The sequence below is a fragment of the Pipistrellus kuhlii genome, unplaced genomic scaffold (genome assembly GCF_014108245.1).
Source record: "Pipistrellus kuhlii isolate mPipKuh1 unplaced genomic scaffold, mPipKuh1.p scaffold_m20_p_5, whole genome shotgun sequence".
In the NCBI taxonomy this organism is placed as follows: Eukaryota; Metazoa; Chordata; class Mammalia; order Chiroptera; family Vespertilionidae; genus Pipistrellus; species Pipistrellus kuhlii.
The window spans coordinates 20,158,978-20,184,336 of record NW_023425551.1 but is presented as its reverse complement, the minus strand read 5'-3'; the positions used below and the strand labels follow the sequence as shown (position 1 = coordinate 20,184,336).

At 42.3% G+C, this 25,359-nt stretch overlaps 1 protein-coding gene across 5 annotated transcripts in view; it reads right to left on the bottom strand.

Moving 5' to 3' along the window:
- Positions 1-25,359, bottom strand: part of ARFGEF3 (ARFGEF family member 3) — a 124,562-nt gene that overhangs the window by 39,319 nt on the left and 59,884 nt on the right. For all 5 annotated transcript variants that reach the window (XM_045572576.1, XM_036413858.2, XM_036413859.2 and 2 more), the window contains 8 exons: positions 23,347-23,389; positions 20,896-20,974; positions 15,878-15,982; positions 14,684-15,017; positions 9,112-9,224; positions 7,408-8,318; positions 4,445-4,611; positions 3,159-3,324 (listed from right to left, as the gene is read on the bottom strand). In XM_045572576.1, the coding sequence (XP_045428532.1) occupies positions 3,159-3,324; positions 4,445-4,611; positions 7,408-8,318; positions 9,112-9,224; positions 14,684-15,017; positions 15,878-15,982; positions 20,896-20,974; positions 23,347-23,389 (1,918 nt within the window). The remainder of the gene's footprint in view (positions 1-3,158; positions 3,325-4,444; positions 4,612-7,407; positions 8,319-9,111; positions 9,225-14,683; positions 15,018-15,877; positions 15,983-20,895; positions 20,975-23,346; positions 23,390-25,359) is intronic.

Genomic DNA, 25,359 nt, shown 5'->3' with positions numbered 1-25,359 from the left:
AAATTGCCCAAGCCAGGAGGCTGGTCAAGGAAGGATTTAGGTTCAGTAGTCATATCTTCTGACTCCCATCTAGGCCTCTCTCCATGACACCAAACTCCAGCTCAATATGGGATCCTAATGCACCTTGTTTACATTTTTGTTAAACTCACATCTACAAAATTAGCTCAACACTCCAATCCCTAACATGTTGGCAAGAAGAAACTGGCTTGGGGTTGAGAATGCTGGGCTTCAACCTTGGCTCTGAATTAAGTTAGCCTGGTAGCATAGAGTCAGGTACTCTGTTCTCAGGGCCCCAAGTTCCTCAGTAATTAGGAAGTAAGCATCAGGGAAGTGACCATGGAGTGGAAGCATATGTACTTGAATGCAACCAACACAGTAGAATGCAATGGAAAAGAGAGTAGCATAGGTTTATTTCCGGACTTCACCATCAAACCAACAGGATGGTGTTTGAAAATGACTTAATTGTATTTTTGAGTCTTACAGTGACTCCAAGAAGCCTACAGACTTCTGGCAACAAATCTCTTTGAAAGTTGCTAAAAGGGTAGGTAGATCTTAAAAGTTCTCATCACAAGAAAAAATTGTAACTGCCTGAGGTGACTGATATAAACTAAATTTATTATGGTGATCACTGTACAATATACACCACATGTGTCAAACACAAGGCCCGCGGGCCAAATCCGTCCCGCCAGGCCTTGCAATGTGGCCCGCACCACGCTGTCATCACTGCACTCCGCTGCGTTTCCATCACAATGACAGTTTATGACTGTTCAGTAAACCATTCGGCCCGCGATTTAGGCTGGATTTTAGATTTTGGCCCCTTCTCTGATTGAGTTCGACACCCCTAATATACACATATATCAAATCATTACGTATACATCTTGAACTATCCCAGTATCATATGTCAATGATATCTCAATAAAATCAGGGGAGGAAGGCAGGGAAAAATCTACATTACAACCAAAGTGGGAACACATCAGTTTCACTGAAATTAATATGTCATGTGGTCAGTCTAATGATATTCACCAGAAATGGCCATTTATCAAAGTTATCATGTTTCCAGTGTGCTAGGTAAAGGACTGATGAATTCAAGTAACGCCAAGTTGATCTGATCACCAAGATTCCACGGTTATATAGGACCCTTGGACATGACATCAGGAATGGCCACAGTTAGGACAGTGTTGATGATCAGATGGCTGCTACAGTAACCAAACTCTAGGTTAATTGCTGAATTCACTTGTCATTTCATAATTGGAATTCTCTAAAAAGAGTCACACAGCCTAATTTTGTCTAAATCTTATGGAAAGTGCTTTTCTATCATTAATCTAAGATAACTTTCCTATGGACATAGCAATTAAGCTTACTGTTCTATTATAAAAGAGATGGCTGGGTAACAGTGATGACTGATGAATATGGTGACTATGAATAGCTTGTTATGTGTTCATTTCTACATCTGCTGAATGACTTCTTTTATTAAGGTTCAGGTAGGAGATTAATTTTGGCAGAAACTATGGTCTTTTAAAATTAAACCTGGCAGGCTTAGGATCCCCACCCAAATTCCAAAGCACTTCTAAGCTCTGGGAAGTACCTTTAATCCCCACTGAAGGGAGTTTATGAAGCAGATGGAAACCAAGGACTACTTACGGGAGGAATGAATAAATGTCTCACATATTGAAGAGTTTGTATTTTTCAAATGGATGTAAATGTTATCATGATTAATAAAACATAAATGGCTCCAGTGATCCTGAGTCTCATGGCTTAGGACCTAGACTTGCTTCCTCCAAATTCCATCCTAGTTCTGGGATCAAAGTTCCAAATACCAGACAATGACCGGGACTCTGCTTGCTGCAGAGAGACCTCACTCTATACTTTGATTCCCTAATTCCTAAAGAACCCCCAGATTTCTCATTGCTGCATTTCACCTGCCATTGCACAGCTCCACAACCTTTGTCAGAACTTCCCATAACAACCACAGGTGACGTAACACAGCCTTTAGACAACAGATCCTGCCTCCTAGCTGGACTGTGCTGCCCAGCCCAGTCTGTCAGTGTGCCCTACCTGGAGCAGAACCACGGGAAGCTGTGTGAGGACATGTGGTACTACAGACAGGACAGAAAGGTGTCTATGTGGGGCCACACTCTACATAACCTATCAGCTGGAGCTAGGATGGCATTGCTCAGCTCAGAAACCAGTTTGGCAACTCAGGTCAAATAAAGGACAAGCCTGGAGAACTAATTTATCAAGGCTACTAATGACTAGACCAAACTTTTGAGCCCTCCCTGACCTATACCTGACATCATGGTTAAGCCATGCAATGACATGAATGGTTGCTTTTGCCAAAAATGTCTTTATGACCATACTCTACAATGCTCTCATGTGAAATTTTTGATAGTTAAGAAGGGTTTTAAAAACTCTGGACACTGAAGACAAAGATGCTGGGCAACTACTTGACATTATTTTTTAAAATCCTCACCCAAAGATATGTCTTACTGACTTTAGAGCGAGAGGAAGGGAGAAAGAGAGAAACATCTATGTGAGAGAAACATCAATCAGTTGCCTCCCATATGTACCCCGCCCCAACTGGGGATCAAGCCCACAGCCTTTTGGTGCACAAGACCATGCTTCAACAACTGAGCCACTCTGGCCAGGCTACTTTATATTATTTTTAATTCTGGTACCATTGGGAAAAGAGAAGAGGGCCTCTGATATGGATAAGAAATGGGAATGAAGCCAAGTTTAAAATCAATCATTTTACATTATTGGCAAATTTCCAGGAGCACTGAAGGATACAGCATAATACAGATAATTGTATCTACTAGTACATGAGAATTTCCAGGAATAATCCTGGGCTTTGTGCCCAGAAAGAACTTCATTTCCCAGAAGAGGCCTAAGGTTTCTCACCAATAGGCATAGGTGCTAAGTAAGGTCCGTATCTAGCGAGGCACAGTGAGCTCCACAGAGTCCCACGTGGAAAAAGGACAGTACACACTTGCGAGGTGAATTCATGAGCCTTCTCTCAAATTGTCACCCTCTGCCCAGGCAGTCTTGTGGGTGCCGTTTTAAGGTCTGATGGAACCAAACACCGTTACAGCTCTGAAAGGGGATTTGAAGGGTGAGCCCTCCCACCCGGGTGGCACGGAGCTGTGTGAGGGGCCACTGACCGGTCAGCATGGTGATGAGCGGGAGGCTGTTATCCTCGGGGCTGCCCCAGTAGCCGGCTTCTCCCAGCATGTTTCTGTCGAGCACCTGGTGGTAGAGCTCCTCGATCCAGGCCTGGGAGAAGATCATCAGCACCCCGCTGGTCTGCACCTGCTTCATGAACTCTTTCTACAGAGACGATCACAGGAGAAAAATGACCAAATCGGACCCTCTGCAAGCAAACAGGCTCCTCCGCTGTCTCTTCCCTCCCTAGGTCCCCTGAACCAATGCTTGTAGGAAAAACAAGACCTTGTTGATTGAAGGTGGGAGATGGTGAAGTCCCAAACTTCACAAAGTTCCTTTCATTTGTATCTTTTTAAGAAGCCCTGTTGAAGGATTAGGAACACGGCATTTTGTATTTTTCACTCTCTGATGTGTGGGAGGATGAGAAACTGCACAGAGCAGTGCTGCTTCTTGCTGCCCAAGCTGAGCTGGAATGAGCCCTCTGAAAATTCATGGGTGTTTCAAGAGATACTTACACCCATGAAGCCACTACTGATTCTTGGGAACCTACCCTTAATCAAGCAGACAAACGACTGCTGATACCGTCCACACAGCTCCATGGATTAGGCTTAGGAACTGCCATTAGGGCACACCACAGAGTGGCTTGCTGGGGCAGGAGATCCCACCACAGGATAAGCACCATCCTTCTCCCCCATGCCCTACGGGAGGAGCTTTGTTGTTGACAATGAGTAAGCTTAGCTCCGGATCACCTGAGGAGGTTTAGGCATTTTGGAAGACAATGAAAAGTTTTTGTAAAAGCTACTCCTTCATTTTCAGCAAAGGGGACCATTCCCTGCACGTCTTCTGCTGCTACGTACTTAACCTGCTGATCATGTGTTTTGGTTAAGGTTACCAGACGTCCCGTTTTCTTTCCAAAAATCTGGACTTTTTTAAAACGCCGCGGGACTGGGGACAAATTGTTAAAAATTGGGACTGTCCAGCCAAAAGCGGTCTGGTCACCTTAGTTTTGGAACATGTCATGTGTGTGTTGAATAGTGCCACCAGATGAAATTACTGGGCCACTGTTAATTTCAAGATGAAATTAAACAGACAGCGGTTTCCAGACACTTGGGGTCCTGCACTCTCCGGAGCAAGGGGGTGAGTCTGCGCCCACTGCACTGCACAGACCTTCACCTCTTTTTCTGCCCTCCACAGCACCATGCCTCACAGGGCACTGACGCTCAGCAGTCCAGCCCAGAGGCCACCGCTTGTCCTCGCAGAGTCAGGGTGGACAGTGCACACTCACCATCATGCCAGGCGCCAGGGCTGGCCGCTTCCGGTAGTAGTCACCGTGGGAGAGCTTCAGGTTGAGGAGCAGAGCGCAGTGCGCTGCCGTGTACAGGCTGTCCCCGTTCATCAGCATCTGCAGGCTGAGGCTGCTGTTCCCGTCAAACCCGGGGGAGTGCATCATGCCTGAGGGAGAGGACCAGGGGACCTTGGAGGCTGCAAGCAGTGCACTTGCAAGCCTTGCTTACCGCCAGCCAGGAAGCAATCCTAGTGACAGGCACATGTATCGCATAGGACCTATCTGTAAAACAATGACACCCAGCAAGGCATATTTTTGGGAACATTACATGCCCAGCCTGGTGGGGCAGAGCATACAGTTTGGAGTCCATCTACCTGGGCAAATCTTTATGTGCTCCTCACCAGCTACTTTGGTAAAATCACTAAGACCCTCTAAATCTCAACTTTTTGCCCATAAATGGGCCGAGTATTTGACTGTATGTAGCTCTTGCGCAAAGCCTTCAATGGCTTCCCATCACAATAAAATAAAACCCAACTTCCCTCTCCCCTCTCCTTCTTCTCACTACAGCCACGCTGACCTGTGTTACTTGACCTCACTGAGCCTGTGCCGGCCCCAGGGCCTTTGCGTTTGTTTTCCCCGCGTCCCAGAGTGGTCTCCCCACATCTCTAGATGACTTGCTCCCTCAATTTTTTCAGGTTTCAGCGACCTTCCCTTTCACCCCATCTATAATAACACTTCTCCACCTACTTCTCCCTGCAATAGTCTTCCTCCTCACCCAGAATTTTTTCCAATGCCTCAATGGCATTTATTCTACCCAGCATTATATTAATATATAATTTGTTTATTGTCTGCCACCACTACTGTTATCTACTGTTATGTAAGATCTGCGAGAGGGTGGGACTTTGTTAGTTTTGTTCACTAGAGAATGAATCTCCAGTGCCTAGAACAGCGCCTGGCATATAGAGAGCCTCAAAAATATTCATTGAATGAATGAATAATGAGTGAAAGAACAAGTTTGCTATGAGAACTAGATGCAATAATGCATGGAGGATGCTTAGTGCAGTAACTCATAATTATATACTTTTCTAAAAGAAATAGTAGTCCTCAAATTTGGGGTGGCAAACTATAGGAACTGCAACCTTCAGCTTATTCTGGCTATTGTTTTTCCAGTGTTCTAGAAGTTCATTCTCTCACTCTGTCATTAAGATGTTTTTTACGAAAAGGGCTGAAAGGATAAAATAACTTTTAGTACTTCTGCAAGGGTATCTGTGGGATAAACTCCTAAGAACAGAATAAGGCATATATTGATAGATATGGGCAACATATCTCCCAAATAGTTTTATACCAATCTTTTTTCCTACCCACTATGCATAAGAATATTCTTCTACCCACTCAACATACTGAGAAGCATCAATTTTTTTAACCTTTGTAATCACATTATATGATTTTCTTGACAACAGATTTCTTTAAGTCTATGATTTTAATTTTCTGATGATAAAAGTAATAAGAAAATTTTTTAGTTTTTTTTTGAAAAAAATACAAAGAAAAACAGAGATAAAAATTAACATTTTGATGTTAATTTTGAATTCTTTAAAAAATTATATTATGAGCATTATCCATATCATTAAATATTATTTGAAAACATAATTTTTAATGGCTACATAATATAAATGAATGTATTCATTTAATTTTCCCCTTATTTGGGAGCTTTTAGATTATTCCTAACATTTTTGCTGTGAAATGATACTATCATATACATTTTGGTATACCAGTCTCTACTGGAGTTGTTTCCTTAGTGTAGATTCCCAGGGGTCAATGACATGCTGGCTTCCATGTGTACCCATCTGTCAGGTCTTGGAAAACCATCTCACATTGGCTGAGCTACAGTTTTTCAGTCTGTGATTGATTTTTCACCAGGACAAATCAACTGCAGAGGTAAAGCATCTCTGATTTATCCAGCTATTCATCCACCCATCCATCCACTCACACTTCTTGGTGTGATGCATGTGATGAGTAAGAGCATGGTCTCTGGAACCAGACTGTTGATATCCTGGTATCCCCACTTCGCAGCTATGTACCCTGGGTAACTTACCACTTAACCTCCCTCTGCCTCAGTTTTCTCATCTGTAAAATGAGGATGCTACGATCTACCCTCTGGAGCTATTCTAAGCATTACATTGATTATTACGTGTAATGTAAAACTCTTAACACGGTGCATTCAGGAAGTGCTATGTTAGTGTGAGCTATTCTTATTGCAGATACACATAAATGCTGGAAAATGACTCCAAGAAAGGACACCAATGTATTTTATAGATAATCTCTGGATGTGTATTTTTTGATTTTTAGTTTGTCTTTAAATTACCATATTCTCCAAAGTTCATATTCCACAAATGCCAGCGTGTTGGATGAAAATTTTGTTAAGACTATTTATTCCTTAACCCTGCAACACAAATGTAAAGATTTGCTCTGGCTTCACCTTAGTATTCTATGGTTAAGGAACCCTTGAATTTTAGGGAGAGATATAGTTGACCATCCTGGGCTCAGACAATCCTTTATTTCTGCCAAGAAATTTTTACACCCCATTAATTGCTTTCTTTCTGTACTACCGAGATAATAAAAAATATGTACATTGGTCTTTCCTGCACTTCCTGGCACAGAGCTCCTAAACCCTTGTATTTCCTAAGTGAGAAGAATACCAGGAGCATCCCTTATTCTAATACTTGTCGTTGATCCCCTCCCTGCCACAGGGCTCCTAAAACCCTTGTAAATTTCTAAGTGATACGAGAACCAAGAGCATCTTTTGTTTAATGAGGTGACTCTGGGTGGGTTCCTGGCCACCATAAAGACCAAGGCATGATTAGAATCTTGGGATTTTCAGTTCCATCCACTCCCCCATACCCCAGAAAAGGGACAGGGGCTAGAATGTGTTCCTGGTGACTATATAGCGAACATTGCTTACCAACCTGAGCAGAAGGTAGAGGCAAAGTTCTGGAGGGCTGAGTCTACCTCCTCCACGCTGGGCAGGGCCAGGAGGCGAGGAAGGAGGCCCTCAAGAGACTGCACAAACAGCCTGGCGCTGTGCTGGTCGGCCTCCTGGTTCTTCAACAGTTTGAGGGACAGAGCAGCAGTCCGCAGGGACCTGTGGCCCAGGCAGTCCCGCGGGGTCTGCTCCTCATCGGCCAGCGAGCAGTTGTCCGACCCGATGTCCGACACGTCAGACCTCCCCGAGTCCTTTTCCGCGGCCATCGAGTACTGGTCGCAGGAGTCAAATTCCGTCCTGGAGAGATCCTGGTCATCCACGCTAAAATTGCTCTCGCTGTATCTAGATCCGTAGGACCTCATCCTGCAGTCCACGGACAGGAAGTTCGTGATGTCAGGGTAAGCAACCATGTGGCTTCTCTGAACGACGTCTGGCTGGTCTACCGCTTCTGGTTCTGACACTTTGCTCAGCGCCTCCTTGCTCTCCTGGACGGCTGGGGACTTGAGGCTGTTCTTGCGGTTTCTGGAGTGGTCCTCAGGTGTGGTCTGACCCAACTCTCCCTCCAGAGTGGTCTGGCCCGTGTCCGTGGTCACACTGATGCTGATGTCGGGGCTCCTCTCATTCCCCGACTCCCACGGCGTGTGTTCCGAGGACAGGACTCGCCGCTGCCAGCGGAAGTCGGCCTCGTTGATCTCCATGGAGTCCCTGCTTGACTCGGCCCCGTCCTTCAGCTCCTCCAGGCGCTGGAGCAGCAGCTGGACCTGACCTTCACTCAGGCCCTTTCCCTGGCTGAGCTCGTCGAGGGCCCCGAGTAAGGTGCAGACGCAGGACACGGCGGCATAGCAAGCCTCGATGCCACCCTTGATGCAAGCTTCGGTCATGCCATCCATGATGCTAAAAGCGTTCAAAGGAGAAAGTGGGATCATTACATGAAGCATGAAAAAATGCTCCAAAATGAACAAGGACTGTTTGACCAGTGAACAGTATAGTATTCAAAGCATGTGCTCTAATTTACCCAAAATTAAATGGTCTGGGCATAAAGTAACTGATACAAACATGCTCAAGATGGCAGCGGAAAACCTCAAGGTAAAGCAGCCCACCTTGAATCTCGCTCTCAAGGTGGTTGGTTTACTTGGGTATGAGCAAAATTCCAGGTGGGAATTTGTCAGTTTCATGGTGACAGATAATGAATAATCTCGCTATTGTATTAGGTTCTGTTTTCAAGCAGAAAATGGTTATAATGGCTATGATTATGATAGTGTGCACGTCTTCTGAAGTAAACATATTCCTGAGCAGATACATGTAAATATAGCTATTACAAATCAGATACTTTTTCATTTTGTAGAGGGAAAAGGAAATCATCTCTAGCGCAAAGGAATCCTTAAGGAGAAATCCTATAGTCACTGTAATTAATTGAAAAAGATTTTCCCTAAAATAACCCCAATAAATATGTTTGTACATTTCATTTTGTATACTGGGTTAAGTAAATATAAAATTATGGAAAGTTATACAGTTATGATAAATTAGGATAAGAGTTCTCATATGGTCTGTGTGTATGTTATTAAATAGTCACACTTCATATAGTATAGAATCATAAAATTTCAGGGATTTCAAAACAAGGTCAAGAGTAGTCAGAGAAGCAGTCTTTGCCAAGCAATAGAGACCTAAAAAGGAGAATGTGTCATACAGTTTGAGAAGATCCAGATGAGACTTTCTTTTTGAAATTGATCTTTTTCTGGATTCGGGTTCAGTGGAGCTGGGTCCTGCCAAATCGCAGAGACGCTGTGGGCTCCCAAGTAGCTAGAATTAAAAAAAAATGGGGGGGGGGGGGGAGATAGAATAATAAAAAAGTGAATAACATAGAAAACATTTTTAAAACTGTGAGATCAAATGCACATGTACTTTCTCTACTGAGTGAAACAGCCTGAGGAGAAGCACCACTATTTGGAAGTCAAATCTTAGAAGTGATTTGGGTGTTCTTAACGTAGAGTGCACATGGATTTCCAGCTCCTCAGTTCAGAACTGGCTTAGACCAAGAAAATGCTTACGGTTGTTTCAATTTGTTTATAGCACAGAATTAGAAAGCACTTACATCAATGTTCTTTAGAGAGATTGGCCTGTAATTCAACTGTCCTATTCTCTCTTGGTCTTATTTTTGCTGTCATGTTGGCGAGCTTTAAAAACTGGGTTGAGTACTCCATATCTCCCTACTCTTTTGGAAAAGTCCATGTATTAGAATTATCGTTCCTTGAATGTTTCCAAAGCTTTATGTAGCCAGTAATTTTTTTCTAAATGGAACTTTTACTATTGATTTAACTATTTTAAAGATAATAGGACTATTTAGGTCCTCAATTTCTTCATGTGCCAACATTTTAAAAATATATCTATTTCTGTATCTTATATAATAAAAGCCTAATATGCTAAGTGTTCGGTCATCCAGTAGGCCATTCAACCAATCAAGGAGTAATATGCTAATGACATGCTAAGACCACTCAACCTCTCACTATGACTACTTGAGGGCTGACACTCAAATTAGGAGCTGTTCCTTGATGGTCAGGGCACTCTGACAGAGAGAGCACTGCTCATCCAGAAGCCATGAGCCATAGTGAACATCACGGTGGTGGCAGGATCCTCTCTTGCCTCTGCAGCAGTGCTAAGGATGTGGGAAGTAGGCCTAAACTGTCAGTAGGACACCCCCCAGTGCTCCCGGGCTGTGAGAGGGTCCAGAGCAGGCTGGCCCCCTCCTAAGTGTATGAATTTTGTGCTCCAGGCCTCTAATATATATTTCAGAGAGGGAGAGAGATAGAAACAGATGAGAGAGAATCATTTGTGCACTCCCTGTGCACTCCCTGAGCCTCCTGTGCACTTCCTGCTGGGGAACAGGCCCACAACCCAAGCATGTGCCTTTGACTGGAATTGAACTCGAGACCCTACAGACCGTAGGTGGACACTCTATCCACTGAGCCAAACCAGCTAGGGAAGGAGCCAAATTTTCAAAGATTGAGTTGTTTCTTAGAAATTTACCAATTTTATCTAAGTTATCAAATGTAGTGTCCTAAGGTGTCTTAATACCTTCTTTAATGTTTACAACATTTATAGTTTATGAGCATTTTTTCAGTCTTATTTTTGTTTGTTTTTAATGATTCTGGAATTTCTTTTTACTGCTTTTTCCAGGAGTTTTTACTATATTATGTTGCCTATTTATCACATTACTTTCCTCTTTTATCGTTATTTTCACTCCTTTCTGCCTTCTTTTAATTTAATCTGATTTTTCTCCTAACTACCTAAGTTGAAAAATTAGAACACGAAGTTTCAGCTGTTTTTTAATATAAACAATTGAAGCTGTAAATATCCTTCTGTGCACTGCTTTGGCTGCATCCTAAAATTTTTTTTGTGTATAGAATTTTCATAATTGTTCAATATTAATTTTATTTCCATATGGTAGAAATCTATGAGTATTTCAATTTGAGGCTAAATTAATTCAAGAAAAGGCTGGTTAATTAAGTGTATTAGAACAGATAACTTATTCCATGTCTGTTATTTTCAAAGTGGATTATATTTGCATTCCTGGTATATTAAGTAGAAAGTGTTATATCCTAAGTGGCACTCCTCTTTCCCTGTCTCCCTATTTTTTTTAATCCTAGAAATTGGGAGCTTCTGTTCTCGTGAAAGCACAGAAATGAAACTTGCACTTTTTTTCTCCACATTCTATTTCTTTGAGATTGAAATCTTCCCCAACACACACACACACACACACACACACACACACACACACACACACACACAAAACTAGGCTTGCATTCAAGGGAAGTGGTTAGGCATATGGGCCTCTAGCTGCCCCATTTCTTGCTAAAAGGATAAGTCATTTCAGGAGCAATGGAGTGGGAAACATCTCTTTCTCTTGGGATCCATTAGATTCTTTAATCTAGATCTATCAGTGATAAATTAGATTACATATATTAATTCCCACATTAATCTTATATTTATTACTCAGTTGTTCCAAATCTAAAGGAAAAGGAGGCTGAATAATTAGGCCTCTGAAGAACTCTCAGTATGTCTAATGTCAGCTTCTTCAGGTGGGAATGAGAACTATGAAAATCAGTGGTTGGGTGCCACAGGTCTGATAAAGATTAGGGAACTCCTAAAGCTGAACCATGGGAGAGAAAGAAGGAAGCAAGGTGTACTTTTGGGAGAGAAAGTGGACACAGAAAAGACAATATACTTGGAAAAACAAACTGTCCTGCATGTCTTTGATGAATATGTACAGGGGGCATATGGCAGAGCAGTAAATTACGAAGAGACCAGGAAATAACACCCCAGGGTTCAAACTCCAAAAGGCTAAGCAAACATCCTGGGTGCCCAGTGGTTTTGTGTGCATAAACCCAGCACGTTTTGGTTTCTAGGTTACCAGCCTTCCCCAATTGTTGGTGCTGTCATAGTAAGTGCAGGCACTGCTTTACAGAGCAGCCCGGCCCACGTCAGCCTGCTGTGCCCATGGGGCAGCATTGCCTGGACACGCTGTGCTGCCCAGATGCTGGGCTCTAATTCTGTGCTAGCCCTGCAAAATGACCTTGGGAAACTAAAACATCTATGAAAAAGGGGGAAACATAACTAATTTCCTTTTTGGTACTTAAGACGTTATTTTAAATGCATTTAGACACCTACATACCCTGTAGGCAGAGTATTTTTAGCATTCAGGTATCAAGTGGCTCTACCACGGGTAGTAACAACTCCAGGGCCTGTCAACTCCGAGGTTGCTGCTGCTCACAAAATACCCTCTTTGCATATGGTCTGTTTTCAGGCCCATCTGTCATAGTCAAAATATATTAAACGCTTATTCTGATTCAATTGCTACAGTGTCAGGTACTAGGGGAAACATACAAAAGCAATACATATGAAAATATATTTAGGAGCTAAGAAGTTTGTTCCACACTGAACTGCGAAACAATCAGTATACTGCCACATATAATCAATTGTAAGTGGTGGGATGGGGTTTTAAGCAGAGCAAAATCAGTGGCTTGAGGAAGCAAAGCCATAGAGGAGGAGGATTTTGACAGCAAAGAGGCAGCTGTATTTAGAACACCTGGGTTCATGTTTTAACTCTACAACACACGAGGACCTGGGGAAAATAGCAATGGAGCCTCAGTTCTCCATCTGGAAAATGGGCATATCACCTTCCTCAGGGAGACTGTAAGTAATCCAATGTGAGGAACCAGCAGTGACAGTGGCCAATAGGACCAGGGGGAGTCCAAATAGAGGCAGGAAGGTGGGAACTGAGCAGAACAGGGTCTGTCAGATGGAACAAGGGTGCTCCTGGAGAAAGATGGGAAATGAAAATGAAAACAGAACAGTCTAGAAATTTGGCAGAGGAATTCAGACTTGAGAGATGACAAGGAGTTATTTGAAAGTGGGGAAAATTGTCAACAGTGGTGATTTTGAACCTAAGTTCAGAAAGACAAAATGAAGGCAAGCAGGAGACAAAGTGCACTACTCTGAGCAGGAGGTAATGAGGACTAGTATTTCCATTCTTCATGCTTTGTTTTGTTCTTCTTTAGCAATAAGTGCACCAGATATTTGTTTAGCATTTTATGCTTACAAAGTACTTATACAAACTTGACCACATTTTGAACTCACACCCTTTGGAATATTACTGCTATGTACAGATGAAAATTTTTAAGTTCAGAGTTAAATGATTTAGCTACTGTAATGTGGCTGGTGAGTGGCAGAGAGGATTTAAACTCTAACTTTCAAACGTAGGATTATGAGAGGGTCACTGAGCCAGCTCCGGCAAAGGAGCTCCTAGAATAATTTGCATTGCAATATCAAACTTAAGTCCAGTAGTAAGTGTGGTATAGGAAATGATCATAGGTTTAGGCTCAGCTAAACCAACATTTGCACCATTTCTCTCTCTTGGTGACCTTGAGCAAATCATTTGACCATTGGAGACTTAGTTTCTTTGTAGAAGAGAAAATCCTTTTTCTTGACTTCATGTTTCTATGAGAGGAACATCCAGTGGAATAAAATTCTGGGCCTCTCTTCTCTCTTTTTCTCTTTCACTTCTTACCAGTGGTGAATTCAGGAGGAGCTGAGCATGTGTGGCTTTTCTTGAAGACCTGCCTATTCAGAAAATGTCCACTTCTACTGCCCACGTAACCAGCTTAATGGGTAGGGCTGGATCTGCAAGTGAGGGCCACTGCTGTTTGGGTGGTGACGAAGTAGTCTAGCCTCCCAAACTGTATCCTATTACCAACCTAGTAATGGCTGGTTATTAAAGCTGACCCTTTGATTTCCTTGCTTGAAGCAATGACCTTCAATACTTCAAAGTTACCATGAATAGTAAAAGCTAATGTATGTGAAGTGCCTGACATAAGAAAAAGATGTGGTTATCATTGTGTGTGCATCGATTTTTCTTAACCAGTTTTCTGGCTCACTTTTTCATTTCTAGAAACACAGGGTCAGAACTTGCCATCACTCATTACAGTCAACTCTCATTAAAACACCACCAAGAAGCATTTCAAATTAAGCTTCTTAGAAATGGTGAGTAACAAATATTGCTTAGAATAAATGAGTTATCAACAAGGAAATTTTGGTGTTTTGGTGTTAGGTACCAAAAGGAAGTGCAATTTGACCTTCACAAGCAAGTTTGCAAATACAAAAAAGTTGATTAATTTTCTTTTTGGTGAGTTGATAGAAAGCAGAGGAATTCTTATTTAAAGTACCTTTAAAATAACACCAATTTCTCCTCAAAACCATGAAGAAGTATGCTGGGATGATTAATATAAGCTGGACAACCTTTATGTTCTCACCAGGATCACGATGTTTGGGAGATACAAGGCCTAAGAAGGGATGGGGCAAAGGGTTTCCTATTCCTAATCAGAGATAAGTAATGTCCTTTTTTGGATAATGTACAACCTGAGTATAAAATTTTGAAATCCAATTTTGGCAAAGATGAGTAAATACACATCAAACAGCCCCTAAGAGAGCAGAATAGAATCTCAGCCCAGGGCCCAAGCAGATGCATGCAGCTCAGATTATCAAATGGCTTGTCACCCCTACTGACCCCTGCTTCACACACGCGCACACACACACACACACACACACACACACACCCCTCCGCCCTAAAGAGACTATCTGTTACTGGATAGACTCTCTGTTACTGGTAGCAATGAAGTCCTACCTAGCAGGTGACTGGCGACCTGCTTAAATATACTGTGCTCAGTCCCTGGCATGCATAGTGGCATTCTTTGGTGCATCCCTACCTCTTTCATCACTTTGATGGCTTCCACCCGGTGCTGGGGTGGGGGGTAGAGCAGCATGCGGTGATAGAGGGACTGGAGCACGGGCTTCATGGAGTCCACCGACCCCACCAGCCGGACCAGCTCAGCTGCAATGTAATAGATGGTCCGAGCCACAGGCCCACTCAGGGCGGGTGCAGTGGAGGAACAGCCTGAGCCCCGGCCATGGTCAGAAACGCCTGGAGACGCAGAGTCTGACTCCATGCTGGCACTCGTGCTGCTGCTGTGAGCAGAGGTGATGGTTTTGTCATGAATTGGATTCCCCAGGATCACGATGAGAGCAGGGCAAAGGTTTTTCCTGGGAAGAGATGGGGAGAAAAATGAGTTTCACTACAAGCCAAAGGATTGAATGTGAATACTATCCCGAGTGCAAACACCAAATGCCACACAAATGACTACAGAGTTGGGTTCTTTATTGCTCCTTTTTCTGGGCTCTGTCCTGCCTCAGTTCTCTATGTCCCGCCATCATTTCTGAGTATAAGAATAAAATATTCTTTCTCATAAGTCAAGCTAGGGTTAACTAAATAAAATATCAAGAGAACCATCAAGAAACCATCCTACATAGAGATATAGACTAAAACTGTGAAATGGCTTAGACATAAAGTTTCCTTTTCCTATAAGTAACAAAATTATTTTGAGAAGTTTATTTAAAATTCTGACACATATCATTCATATTCCTCCCTGTGGATAAGCCCAGGAACCCAGAACAATGAGCTGGCTGCCTGCAGGCCCTGTCACTTGTGTGAATCTCTGACTATGACTAAGTGACTAGTATTTGGGTTGACGTGGAAAAAGTGCCAGGGTAGGGCTAAGAATAATGTTCAGTATTTCTTGCTCCTCCCCCGCCACCTCGCATAGCTTTGCAGAGCCTTTATATGCTTTTAGAACAAATGAATAACCGAGAAAATAATTTCCTCATTTCTGAGTCTCACGATCCTATGATGTAAACCATCTGCAAGAGGGCCTTGGAGGCCTATTCTGCTGCAGGAATCATCAGTTTCGCTCCGGTGCATGTAAGCAAAGCAACTTCCCCACTTTCCCGGAGAGAACATTTTCACAGGCGAAAGGCCTGGCGGGTCATGGAGGCTGTGGGAAGGGACCCACGGGCACAGCTGGAAAGAGCAAACCCTCGGGCTGGCGTGGGGGCGGGGGGCTCACCAGGTCAGGTCTGTGAAGCCCTTGTGCAGGTGCATGGAGGAGGAGCAGCTGCTGAGCATGGACAGGATGCACTCCAGGTACAGCAGCTGCAGCTGCTGACTGTCGCTGCAGAACAAAACCAACACACAGGCACACATTGCCAAGGCAAGGTTAGAGGTGGTGTGTGGGAAACACTTGGAAGAATGGCAGGCATTATAAAAATGTCAGTTGGGGGAAGGGGTTGGTGTCATGGGTTGAATGTGTCCGCCTCTGGATTCGTATGTTGATGTCCTAAACCCCAATGCCTCAGAATGTGACCTTTTTGGAGATAGGTTCTTTGTAAAGGCAAGTGAGTTACAGTGAGGTCATTAGATTGGGTCCAGACTCCACGGGACTGGTGTCCTTATAAAAAGGAGAAATTTGGAGACAGGGACATGCAGAGGCAGGATAATGTGAAAAGACATGGGAAGAAGGCGGCCGTCTACAAGCCAAGAGAGGCTTGCAATAGATCCCTCCACCCTGAGTAGGAACCAACTCTGTGACGATGCTCCAACCAATGGAGCCACAGGCTAAGTCTGCTGCCTAACCCACCAGAATTAAATAATAATTTAATGTCCAAGGACACATTTGCTACAAGTACATAATACATTTTTAAGACCATTCAGAAATCCTGAGTGGAATGAAAATGTTCAGTAAAAGGAAAAACTTGTTTTAAAAGATAATTTTGGTTGTCTCTCTTTTCTCTAGATTTAAAGTGAAAATATGCCCAAAGGAAGCTTAATGCCCTTAACAGTTCAAATAATTTCCAGGAGAAGGAGGCAAAAGGAAAAGGCAAGACCAGTGACAGGCAGACTTAAAATTTAAGGAGACAGGAAGGAAGGGAAGTTAATACCAGATCACCCTCCCCGCCAAAGCCCAGGTCACATCCACACAATGGCCAGACTGAGCAGCTGTCAGACAAAGCATCGGAAGAAGAGGCTGGGGACCCTCACTTAAGTGCTGTGTTAAATGCCTCGGTGATACGGCTCCATAAAACTGACATTATCCTTTAAAGCAAGTTGGAAAGCCACAGCCCAAGGGAGAAATCCTGCCATGGCCTATGAACTAAAAAAGATTTTTACATTTTGAAGGGTTGTAAAACAAAACAAACCCAAAGATGAACAGGACACAGAGAAAGCGTGTGGCCCTTTACAGAAAACGTTTGCTGACTCACAGATCTCTCTTGTTGAGAGAACTGTATAATGATCAAGGTAATGCGATGATTTTGGAAAGGGAGTTCCACTCCTGTTTGGATGTACTCTACCAAACCCTCTGAGGGTGGAAGAAGAGAGGGGTCAAAGCTGAGTCTCCTCAGAAATAATTATCCTTTGCCAAGAGGAGGGTGGTGGCTAGGGAAGAGGAAGAAAGACAAGACATGACTAGCCACTCTTGGGCCCTGGATGAACTTCCCGTGTCCGTATCCTTACACCCACGAGCTTCCCTACACTTTTGAACAAAACATAGTTCCTGACTGTAAACAGCACATTCTTCATTTTTGTGAGTCTAGAAAGATAAGTATACAAAGCACAGTGCAGAAAGTGGCCATAAAAGAATAATTTAACAAAAGATTCTATGAGAGCAGAGGAGTGGCATCTGACCCTCCTTAGAAAGACCCAGAAAGAAGTCCCAAAGGAAATGTATCTCAGTGAAGCCCTAAAGTTCATGTAGGAGCCTCTAGTGCGTTTTGGTGTTGGGGAGAGCGTGTGTGCAAAGTGTGGGGTGGATGGGGTCGTTTGTGACTGGAGTGCAGCGTGTGAAGATGTCACCAGCAGGACCTGGGCTGGAGAGGAGGGCAGGGGTCAGCATAGGAAGGCTCTTGTAGGCTGTGCTAAGATGTCTGGACTTTATTCTGCAAGTAGAAGAGTGACATGACCAGATTCATATTTCAGAATGATCATTCTGGATGCTGTACAAATGAACAGATTGGAGAGGGCAACAGAAGGGCCACCGCAACAATGATAAACCACATTTTAAAAAATCAGTTCTGAAAAGAACAGCTTTTGCTCTAGTCCCAGGCTAATCTTTTTGACCAATCACCTGATTCCCTGTTAAGAAAAGTAATTATTAAATGCTCCAATTTGAAAGTGTCTCTTTATCCCTTAGCTGTTAGACTAGCATCACAAAACTAAAATAGTTAGAGACGATAATAAGCATGCTCAATTTCTGGAATCACTAGAAATAAACCTATAGAGAAACTATGAGCAGTCCAGGTTCCTATAAGTGTCTGTGGCAACCCCCAGGCATCAGACTGGATGACAGGGAGAATGCATTGCCAAGGTAACTGGCCTGGGAGTCTCCTTGGAGACCAAATGTGGCATCTTTTCTGTGGGTTGTAGCACCAGGAAAAACAGGTGCTAATGACTTGACATGAATCATGTCATTAGAGCGGCTGTTTGAAATGTAAGCACTGCCCATGCATGCCCCTCACTACACACACATATAGGCATGTGCACAGTGTGTGTATGTGTGCTTCACATTTGTTTGACTCTAGATGTAAAAATGTGTAAGATGCACAAGGCAGCAAGGAGCCTAGAAACCAGCCAACTCTTTCAAAACACACTAGGGAAAAATCTGTCTGAGCAGGAGGGTGTGAGTCACTTTGCCTGGTCTTTTGTTTGAGCATCTCATGGCTGGCAGGCTGAGTGTCTACTGGCTTCATTTTCTGCTCATCTCTGAATTTCTTGTAGGTGCAGAACCCATAGAGGACAAGTCTCCCGAGTAGACCAGGAGGCCATGAGGGCTAAGCAGCTGCCTATCCTGGCAGGACTTCTGCCAGGCAATCAGGCGGCATGTTCTGGACCGCAGAGTTTTATCTTGAACTATTCTGACTGAGCCTCCTTTAAAAACAGTTCAGATTTAGTTAGACAAAGGAGAGAGGGACTTAAGCAACTGTGTGAGCAGTGGAATGGAATTAGAACACACGAGATGAACACTGAGCCGGGCCTCATGGATTCTAAGACTGCTTTGGTGCAGATTCTTCCCTGATATTCTGTGTCGGGAGGAGAGGGTGGTGGGAGATGAACAGGGAGAGAATGAATACATATATTCCTAAGCCCAATTATCCTTCCAAAAGTTCTTGGATTTAAACATCGTGTAACTCAACTTGCCTAATATGGAATTCTATTAATACCGTATCTCCAAGGCACTCGAGTTATTCTGAGTAACTGAATGCATTCTCTGGATGTTCCTGAGAGAATGAACATGCCATGGATACTATTTCTAAAGAGCTAAAGTCCTAGGAGGTATTTTGGGGATGGTTGTTGAGGGGAAGTACTGACCATAGAGTGATTTCAGAGAAAGAAGATATTTAGAAGGTAAGAGAGGTGTCAAGTTTGGCTAACAGAAACACACGGCGTTATGAAAATAAAATCAGAAGAAATTGTCAGAGGTGTGAAAACTTAACAAGGAGAATTAACAGAAACGCCAGAGTGACAGTAGCCAAGAGCATGATAGAACCTGACCAGGTGGACTTAAAGGTCTTCTACTGAAGCTGTACTAAGCATGCTGCACCCTCAGATTCTTTAGCAATAGTACCCCCATCTTAGGGTAATAGAATCATAATAGGAAAGATCAGATTCAAACAAGGTAAACAGTAGTCAGAGGCAGAAGTGCATTGAAAAACCAAACAAGGAAATTATTAAGCTGTCCAATCAGAAACCCTAGAAAACCATATACATGTCACATGAGTTACTTTCCCCACTTAAAGCCAATTCTCCAGTTATATGGCTCAGAAACATTTTTTTTTAGTAACTGACAGAAATCTATAACTTTTAGTTTCTAATTTGTATGCATTTGCAATGAAGGTTTGTGCCATATGTTTTCCTAGTAACCTACAGTCAAATTTATGGTGTAAGAAATTCAATGTTCCAAATGCATCATAAGCTAGAATTAGCACTGGCAATATTGAAAGTAAAAAGACCATTTTAGAGCTAATATCTGTCAAGTTGTTACTATATGCTAGGCACTGTGCAGTTGAAAAATTTCACTTACATCAGAACTTCTTAGAATATATCAGCACTGAATGTTTATAATGATTACAACAGGCATAAACTTGGATGGTCCCAGGTAAACTAGGTCATATGGTCACTCTACACATGGGGAGTCACTGTAGCTGATGTTAGAGCCATCAGGTTTTAAAGAACCATGAACTTAAAGCCCTTCTTGGACCTAGGTGAAGACTCTTTCCTGACCAATCAACAGAGACACGCTTTAAATTTATCATTTGTAGACATGCAGACTCATTCTGACTTATCCTGATGGCTAGTTTTGGGTTATTAATGGCATAATTACCACGAGTTCCCCAACTTTTGTAGCATTTAAAAATCTTTAGTGTTTTCCCTTAGTAAATGACTCAGAAAAAAAACAAAGTTTAGCTTATTGGCTTTCCCTTGCCTGCAAAGTAGTGAACATAGACTTTGTACTTTTCAAAGTCTTAGTGGTCTTTGTTTTATTTCCCTAATAATGCTAAGACAGGGGCAGAGGGTACAGAAAAAGCATCCTTGACAGCTGATTAAATTAAATTGCCATAAAAATGACAAGTGTATAAAAGTCAGAGTAACATGTCCCTTTTAAAGATATGCATGTGAGCTCAGAGGCTCAGGAAATGTTCAATGAGACAGAAAAAGACCACAGTGCCCAACTCTGCCAGTAACTGAGGAGAAAGGTGCAACAGTTTGATGAGACTCAGGGTCGCACTGGGATATGTCCAGGTGAGTACTAGCCTTCCCAGCTACTAATTCTCAGCCAACATTCTTTCCATTTGGATCCATGCTTGAGGGACTGACTCTTCCTTGCATTTTCTCATCAGAAAGTTATATCTATCAGTAATAGTACTGGGTAATGCAGGCTTGCCTAAGGTCACTGAAACTATTTCTCAGAAATTAATACCGATGGGAGGAGCCATCGTCCCCATGATCTGCCATTTTGCATATTGTTAAAGACAAAAGTCATGTTGGTAATAGACTGTTAGTGAATAAGAGCCCAAATCTGGAGGCACTTACTTGATGGCGGCTTGCAGCTTCTCACACAGAACAGTGAGCACAGAGACAAGGTCATCACAGAGGGCCTCTACGGTCGACCCTGCAAACAGAGGAGGTTATAGGTATTAGACATCGAAGTGGCACTCAAAGGTCCCTCAATGGTCCTTCTCTTCCTCCTCCTTATCTTTTCAGGACTGAAACGATGATTTTCAGATGCTGACTTCCTTGGACCACCAAAATGTAATACATTTTAATATAATGACTCCTTTCTAAAGTAAAATACTGAAAAGATAGTCCAAAAAGAAAACAAGAGGTTATTTCTTATTAAATTCATTCACACTTAATGAAGAGATATTTATTCAAGAATCACCATAATTGACAATGATTTTCTCAATATTCTGACCAGTAGACTATATGTGTGTCCCTTATTCTGACCTCTTGTTTTTCTCGGTTTTGTGAGCAGAACTGTATCCCAACAAGATAAAATATGGCAGCATTTAAGAAAGGTGGGCCTTTCAAAGTAGGAAGCCAGAGAAGGAGGGCAAAACATCTGGTTACCATCTTGACCACTTTATTTGTCCACCATCCTTAGAGCACTGGTATTAATAGAGCAATAGCAAATTTCAGGGGGGGAGGGGGAAACAAACACAAAAAAAACATGTTCAAATCATGAACTGACAACAAAACTCCCATAAAGCAGTAGAGCGCATTGGAAAAAGGCTGAAATTTGGAATAGACTTAAGTACTAGTCCACAAGTTGCTGACTGCATAAGCTTGCATAAACATCAATTTTTCCTTTGTTAAGATGAGATAATACCCATTACACCAAATAATTGGGCCAAGGAAAGTAACAAGTGGGAGCATTTGTGTGTTTAAAAAAAATAAAAACCTGTAAAGATCTATACAAATGTGGCTAAGTATTTGACAGATGTATAAATAAATTAATGAATACCCATGAAATCTAGGAAGACAGAGGGGAAAATGGCCAGAGTATAAGAGAGAAATAAAAGTAAAGTTGGAAGAGGGCAGGGGAAAGAGAAATGCTGATCCTTAGACTCGGTGATCTTAAATCCAGACAGACAGGATGGTAAATTATAAAACACAGTTTAAAATAAATAAAACTGCCTAGCTGGTGTGGCTCAGTAGTTGCACATTGACCTATGAACAAGGAAGTCATGGTTTGATTCCTGGTGGGCACATGCCCAGGTTTTGGGCTCCATCCACAGTATGGGGCATGCAGGAGGCAGCTCTCTCATCATTGATGTTTCTATCTCTTTCTCTCCCTCTTTCTTCCTCTTGCTGAAAATCAATAAAAACATTTTTTAAAAAATAATAAAACTCACAAATAGTCCTTAATCTCAATTTTAGATAAATTTCAAATGAGTCCATCAATTTTGTACTATTATAATATATTTTTAAAGATGTATCTTTGACCAAGAGGACTTTGAACTCCCTTCCAGTTTATAACATCACTCTACTAATAAAGTGAAGATTTTATGGGAACTGCAATTGCCAAAAGAGAAGGAAAGAGGGGTGGAAAATGTTGGAGCCTATCGCTGGGAGCATTAAAAGGTGAAGAGATTCTGTAGCACTTCCAGTCTACAGCCTGACAACATAGAGAGATGCGGCTGGAACAACCACTCCAGCAATTATTTAGAAAATGACTTCAGATATTTTTCTCTCGTTTCTTTTATTTACTCTCCTTCTCCTCATTGTGACTGTGTAGCTCTCTCCCCCTTTCATCCCGCTTTTCTATCGTCTCTCTACTGCATCCCTTCTCCCTGTTAACTGTCAAAACTATCAAAAAAAGACTATTTCCAGTATTTTTAAATCACTTAATAAAATCTGATTTAAAATGTACATTACCCTTTTTTTATGTTAAGATGATTTGAATTTCCCATCTCTTTCCGAAAACAATACCACCAAACATTAAAAAAAAAAAAAATCAAACTGCTTATTAATTTCAAATGGACCTCTGTTTTTTCCTTTTTCCTGTGGGGTCAGAATGTAAGTTCCTTACCTAGATTCCTGTCCTTCTGCAAGATTCCTTATGAGATGACTTGTTTTTCATATAAAAAAAAAAACGGGTACTTCACAAACATACTTCGGGTGCAATAGCACTTTGTACCAATCAGGGTTCTACCACCCTCCATCCCATTCTCATTTTAACAATTAATACACCTGATTCATAAAGAACGAAGTAACTAAAACACCAGCCTCCAACAGGAAGGTCTATGAAGAGTTCATTTCCCTCTCACTGTTGCAACAGGACCAGGAGTAGCTGGCATAAGAGTGTAGGATCAGAAGGAAGAACACAGCTGGTTTAATCATACCATGTAAGGCAAAGCTACACAGAAGCTCCAAGGAGAATCGTGGACTCTCCTGAGAGCTCTACTCCCCACCACCAAGCAACTGGGAGGCATTCTAATACCCACGTTCAAACTGAGAACAAGCAAACATCAAATTCAATACCTTGACTCCCGAACTCCTGTGGGACGTCCGGGTTTTCAATTATCTAGTAAGGGAGACACACACACAGGAAAATTAGTAGATTCAGGCAAAAAAAATCTGGACTTAAACAATGGAAAATCCTTAGAAACAAGATGTCATTTTGAGTGCTCTGGGCTCAGCTAACTCACCTAAAGCTCACCCTCCAGGTCTTGATAGCATTTCATTGTTCATGGTTTATAGGAAAGCATATGGCTGCAACTGAGCTTACCAATTGCAAAAATAATTCATTCAAGAGTCCATAAACTTCCTGAGAGGTTAATCCCTGTGATACACTATCTCATTCCAGGGTGCTGAGCTATGACTGGGGGCAATACCCACCTAAACAGGTGAGTTACCTTTGCAGGAATAATTATATTTCCCAAGGTCACAGACTACACTCTGATTGGCACCTGAAGAATACAGAGTCTTAGAAGGATCTGTTTCTGGATTTCAAAATCCAGGTCCAAAGATGACTGCTGGTCAGAAGTACCAGTTTCCTACTTGATGGGTGGCATATTAATTTCCAACTGTCTGACCAGACCAACCAGGTTAGGCTATCGGTTGGTAGATCTGGAACTATCAAGGTAGAGACATAACCTTGACAGAAGGGAGATTAGGAAGGGAAAGGTATTTACAAATTGCTACACTGACTTCCATTGCAGGGAGAATTCCATGAATGCTGAGCAGAGAATAGGAAATAGGCTCTACAGTCTCCCCAACTCTTAGCACAGGGAGATAGTAAGAGGGCATTTTCATACTAATCACCTACAAGACAGTAAATCATCCTATGGAACTGTTTGCTTTTAAACTTTTTATAGGAACATATTTCTAGCATTCTCTGTTCCCTAATTTGCAAGCTCAGCTGCTTCTACACATTTTTTGTGAAATGCTGACCTGCACTGGGAGGAGGGTGGAATGCAGGCAGACATTAGGTTGAAGGCACAGTTCATGTTAGTGTTTTTGGCATTCTAGATTGATTTTTCTTTCCATAGCATTTAAGTCTTCCTAATTCTGCGATGGCCTGCAATGTCTTTCCAGAGATGGGTCACGCTGCACACCACATAGCTTTCCCAGATAATGCTCAGTGTCCCGAGGCAGGACACATAGCTTCCTTGGACCATTCCCTTTATTTATTTATTTTTAATATTTTATTGATTCTTTACAGAGAGGAAGGGAAAAGGATAGAGAGCTAGAAACATCGATGAGAGAGAGACATCGACTAGCTGCCTCCTGCACACCCCCCACCGGGGATGTGCCTGCAGCCAATGTACATGCCCTTGACCGGAATCGTACCTGGGACCTTTCAGTCCACAGACCGACGCTCTATCCACTGAGCCAAACCGGTTTTGGCTGGACCATTCCTTTTAATGGCTTTTTAAAATAACCTTTCTTAGGTGGCAAGACTTAGTCTCTCTAGTATACATCACAAATGCTCTGAATATTAGCATACTGAGCATTGAGTCTTTCGGGGACATGAACACATCTCCAGGGACCGCATGAGTAACAGAAAGGCAATAACAGAAAACATTAATTTTCTACCTAGTTTGGGATCTTGCCTCCGGTTGGAGTGAGTCCAGATGGTCAGTGATGGGCAAGACCAGAAGGCTGATTAGCCACACAGGACAGAGGCAAATAACCCTTGGGTTTTATCCAGCTCTTACCAAATATACCTGTCACCATTCTTACAAAGGAGCCACATGAGCTGTAAGGCTGAGTCATCTGACACCTAATGATCTCCTGCTTAAAATTTTAAAAATAAGATTAAATGACTAATATAATTGAAACCACTTTGAAACTACAAAGTTGTATTGAAATATTCCATCTCAAAACATTAAGGTGTCATTACTATTCTAATATTTCATTGTATGGCCATTTAGAAAAGATGGAATGTGACTGTATATGATCATGATAATTCTCAACATCTTGAGTTTATTTCCATTAAACATACTTTTTTTCTCTTAATGGTTTCTATTTATAGATTTGAACTTACTTTAA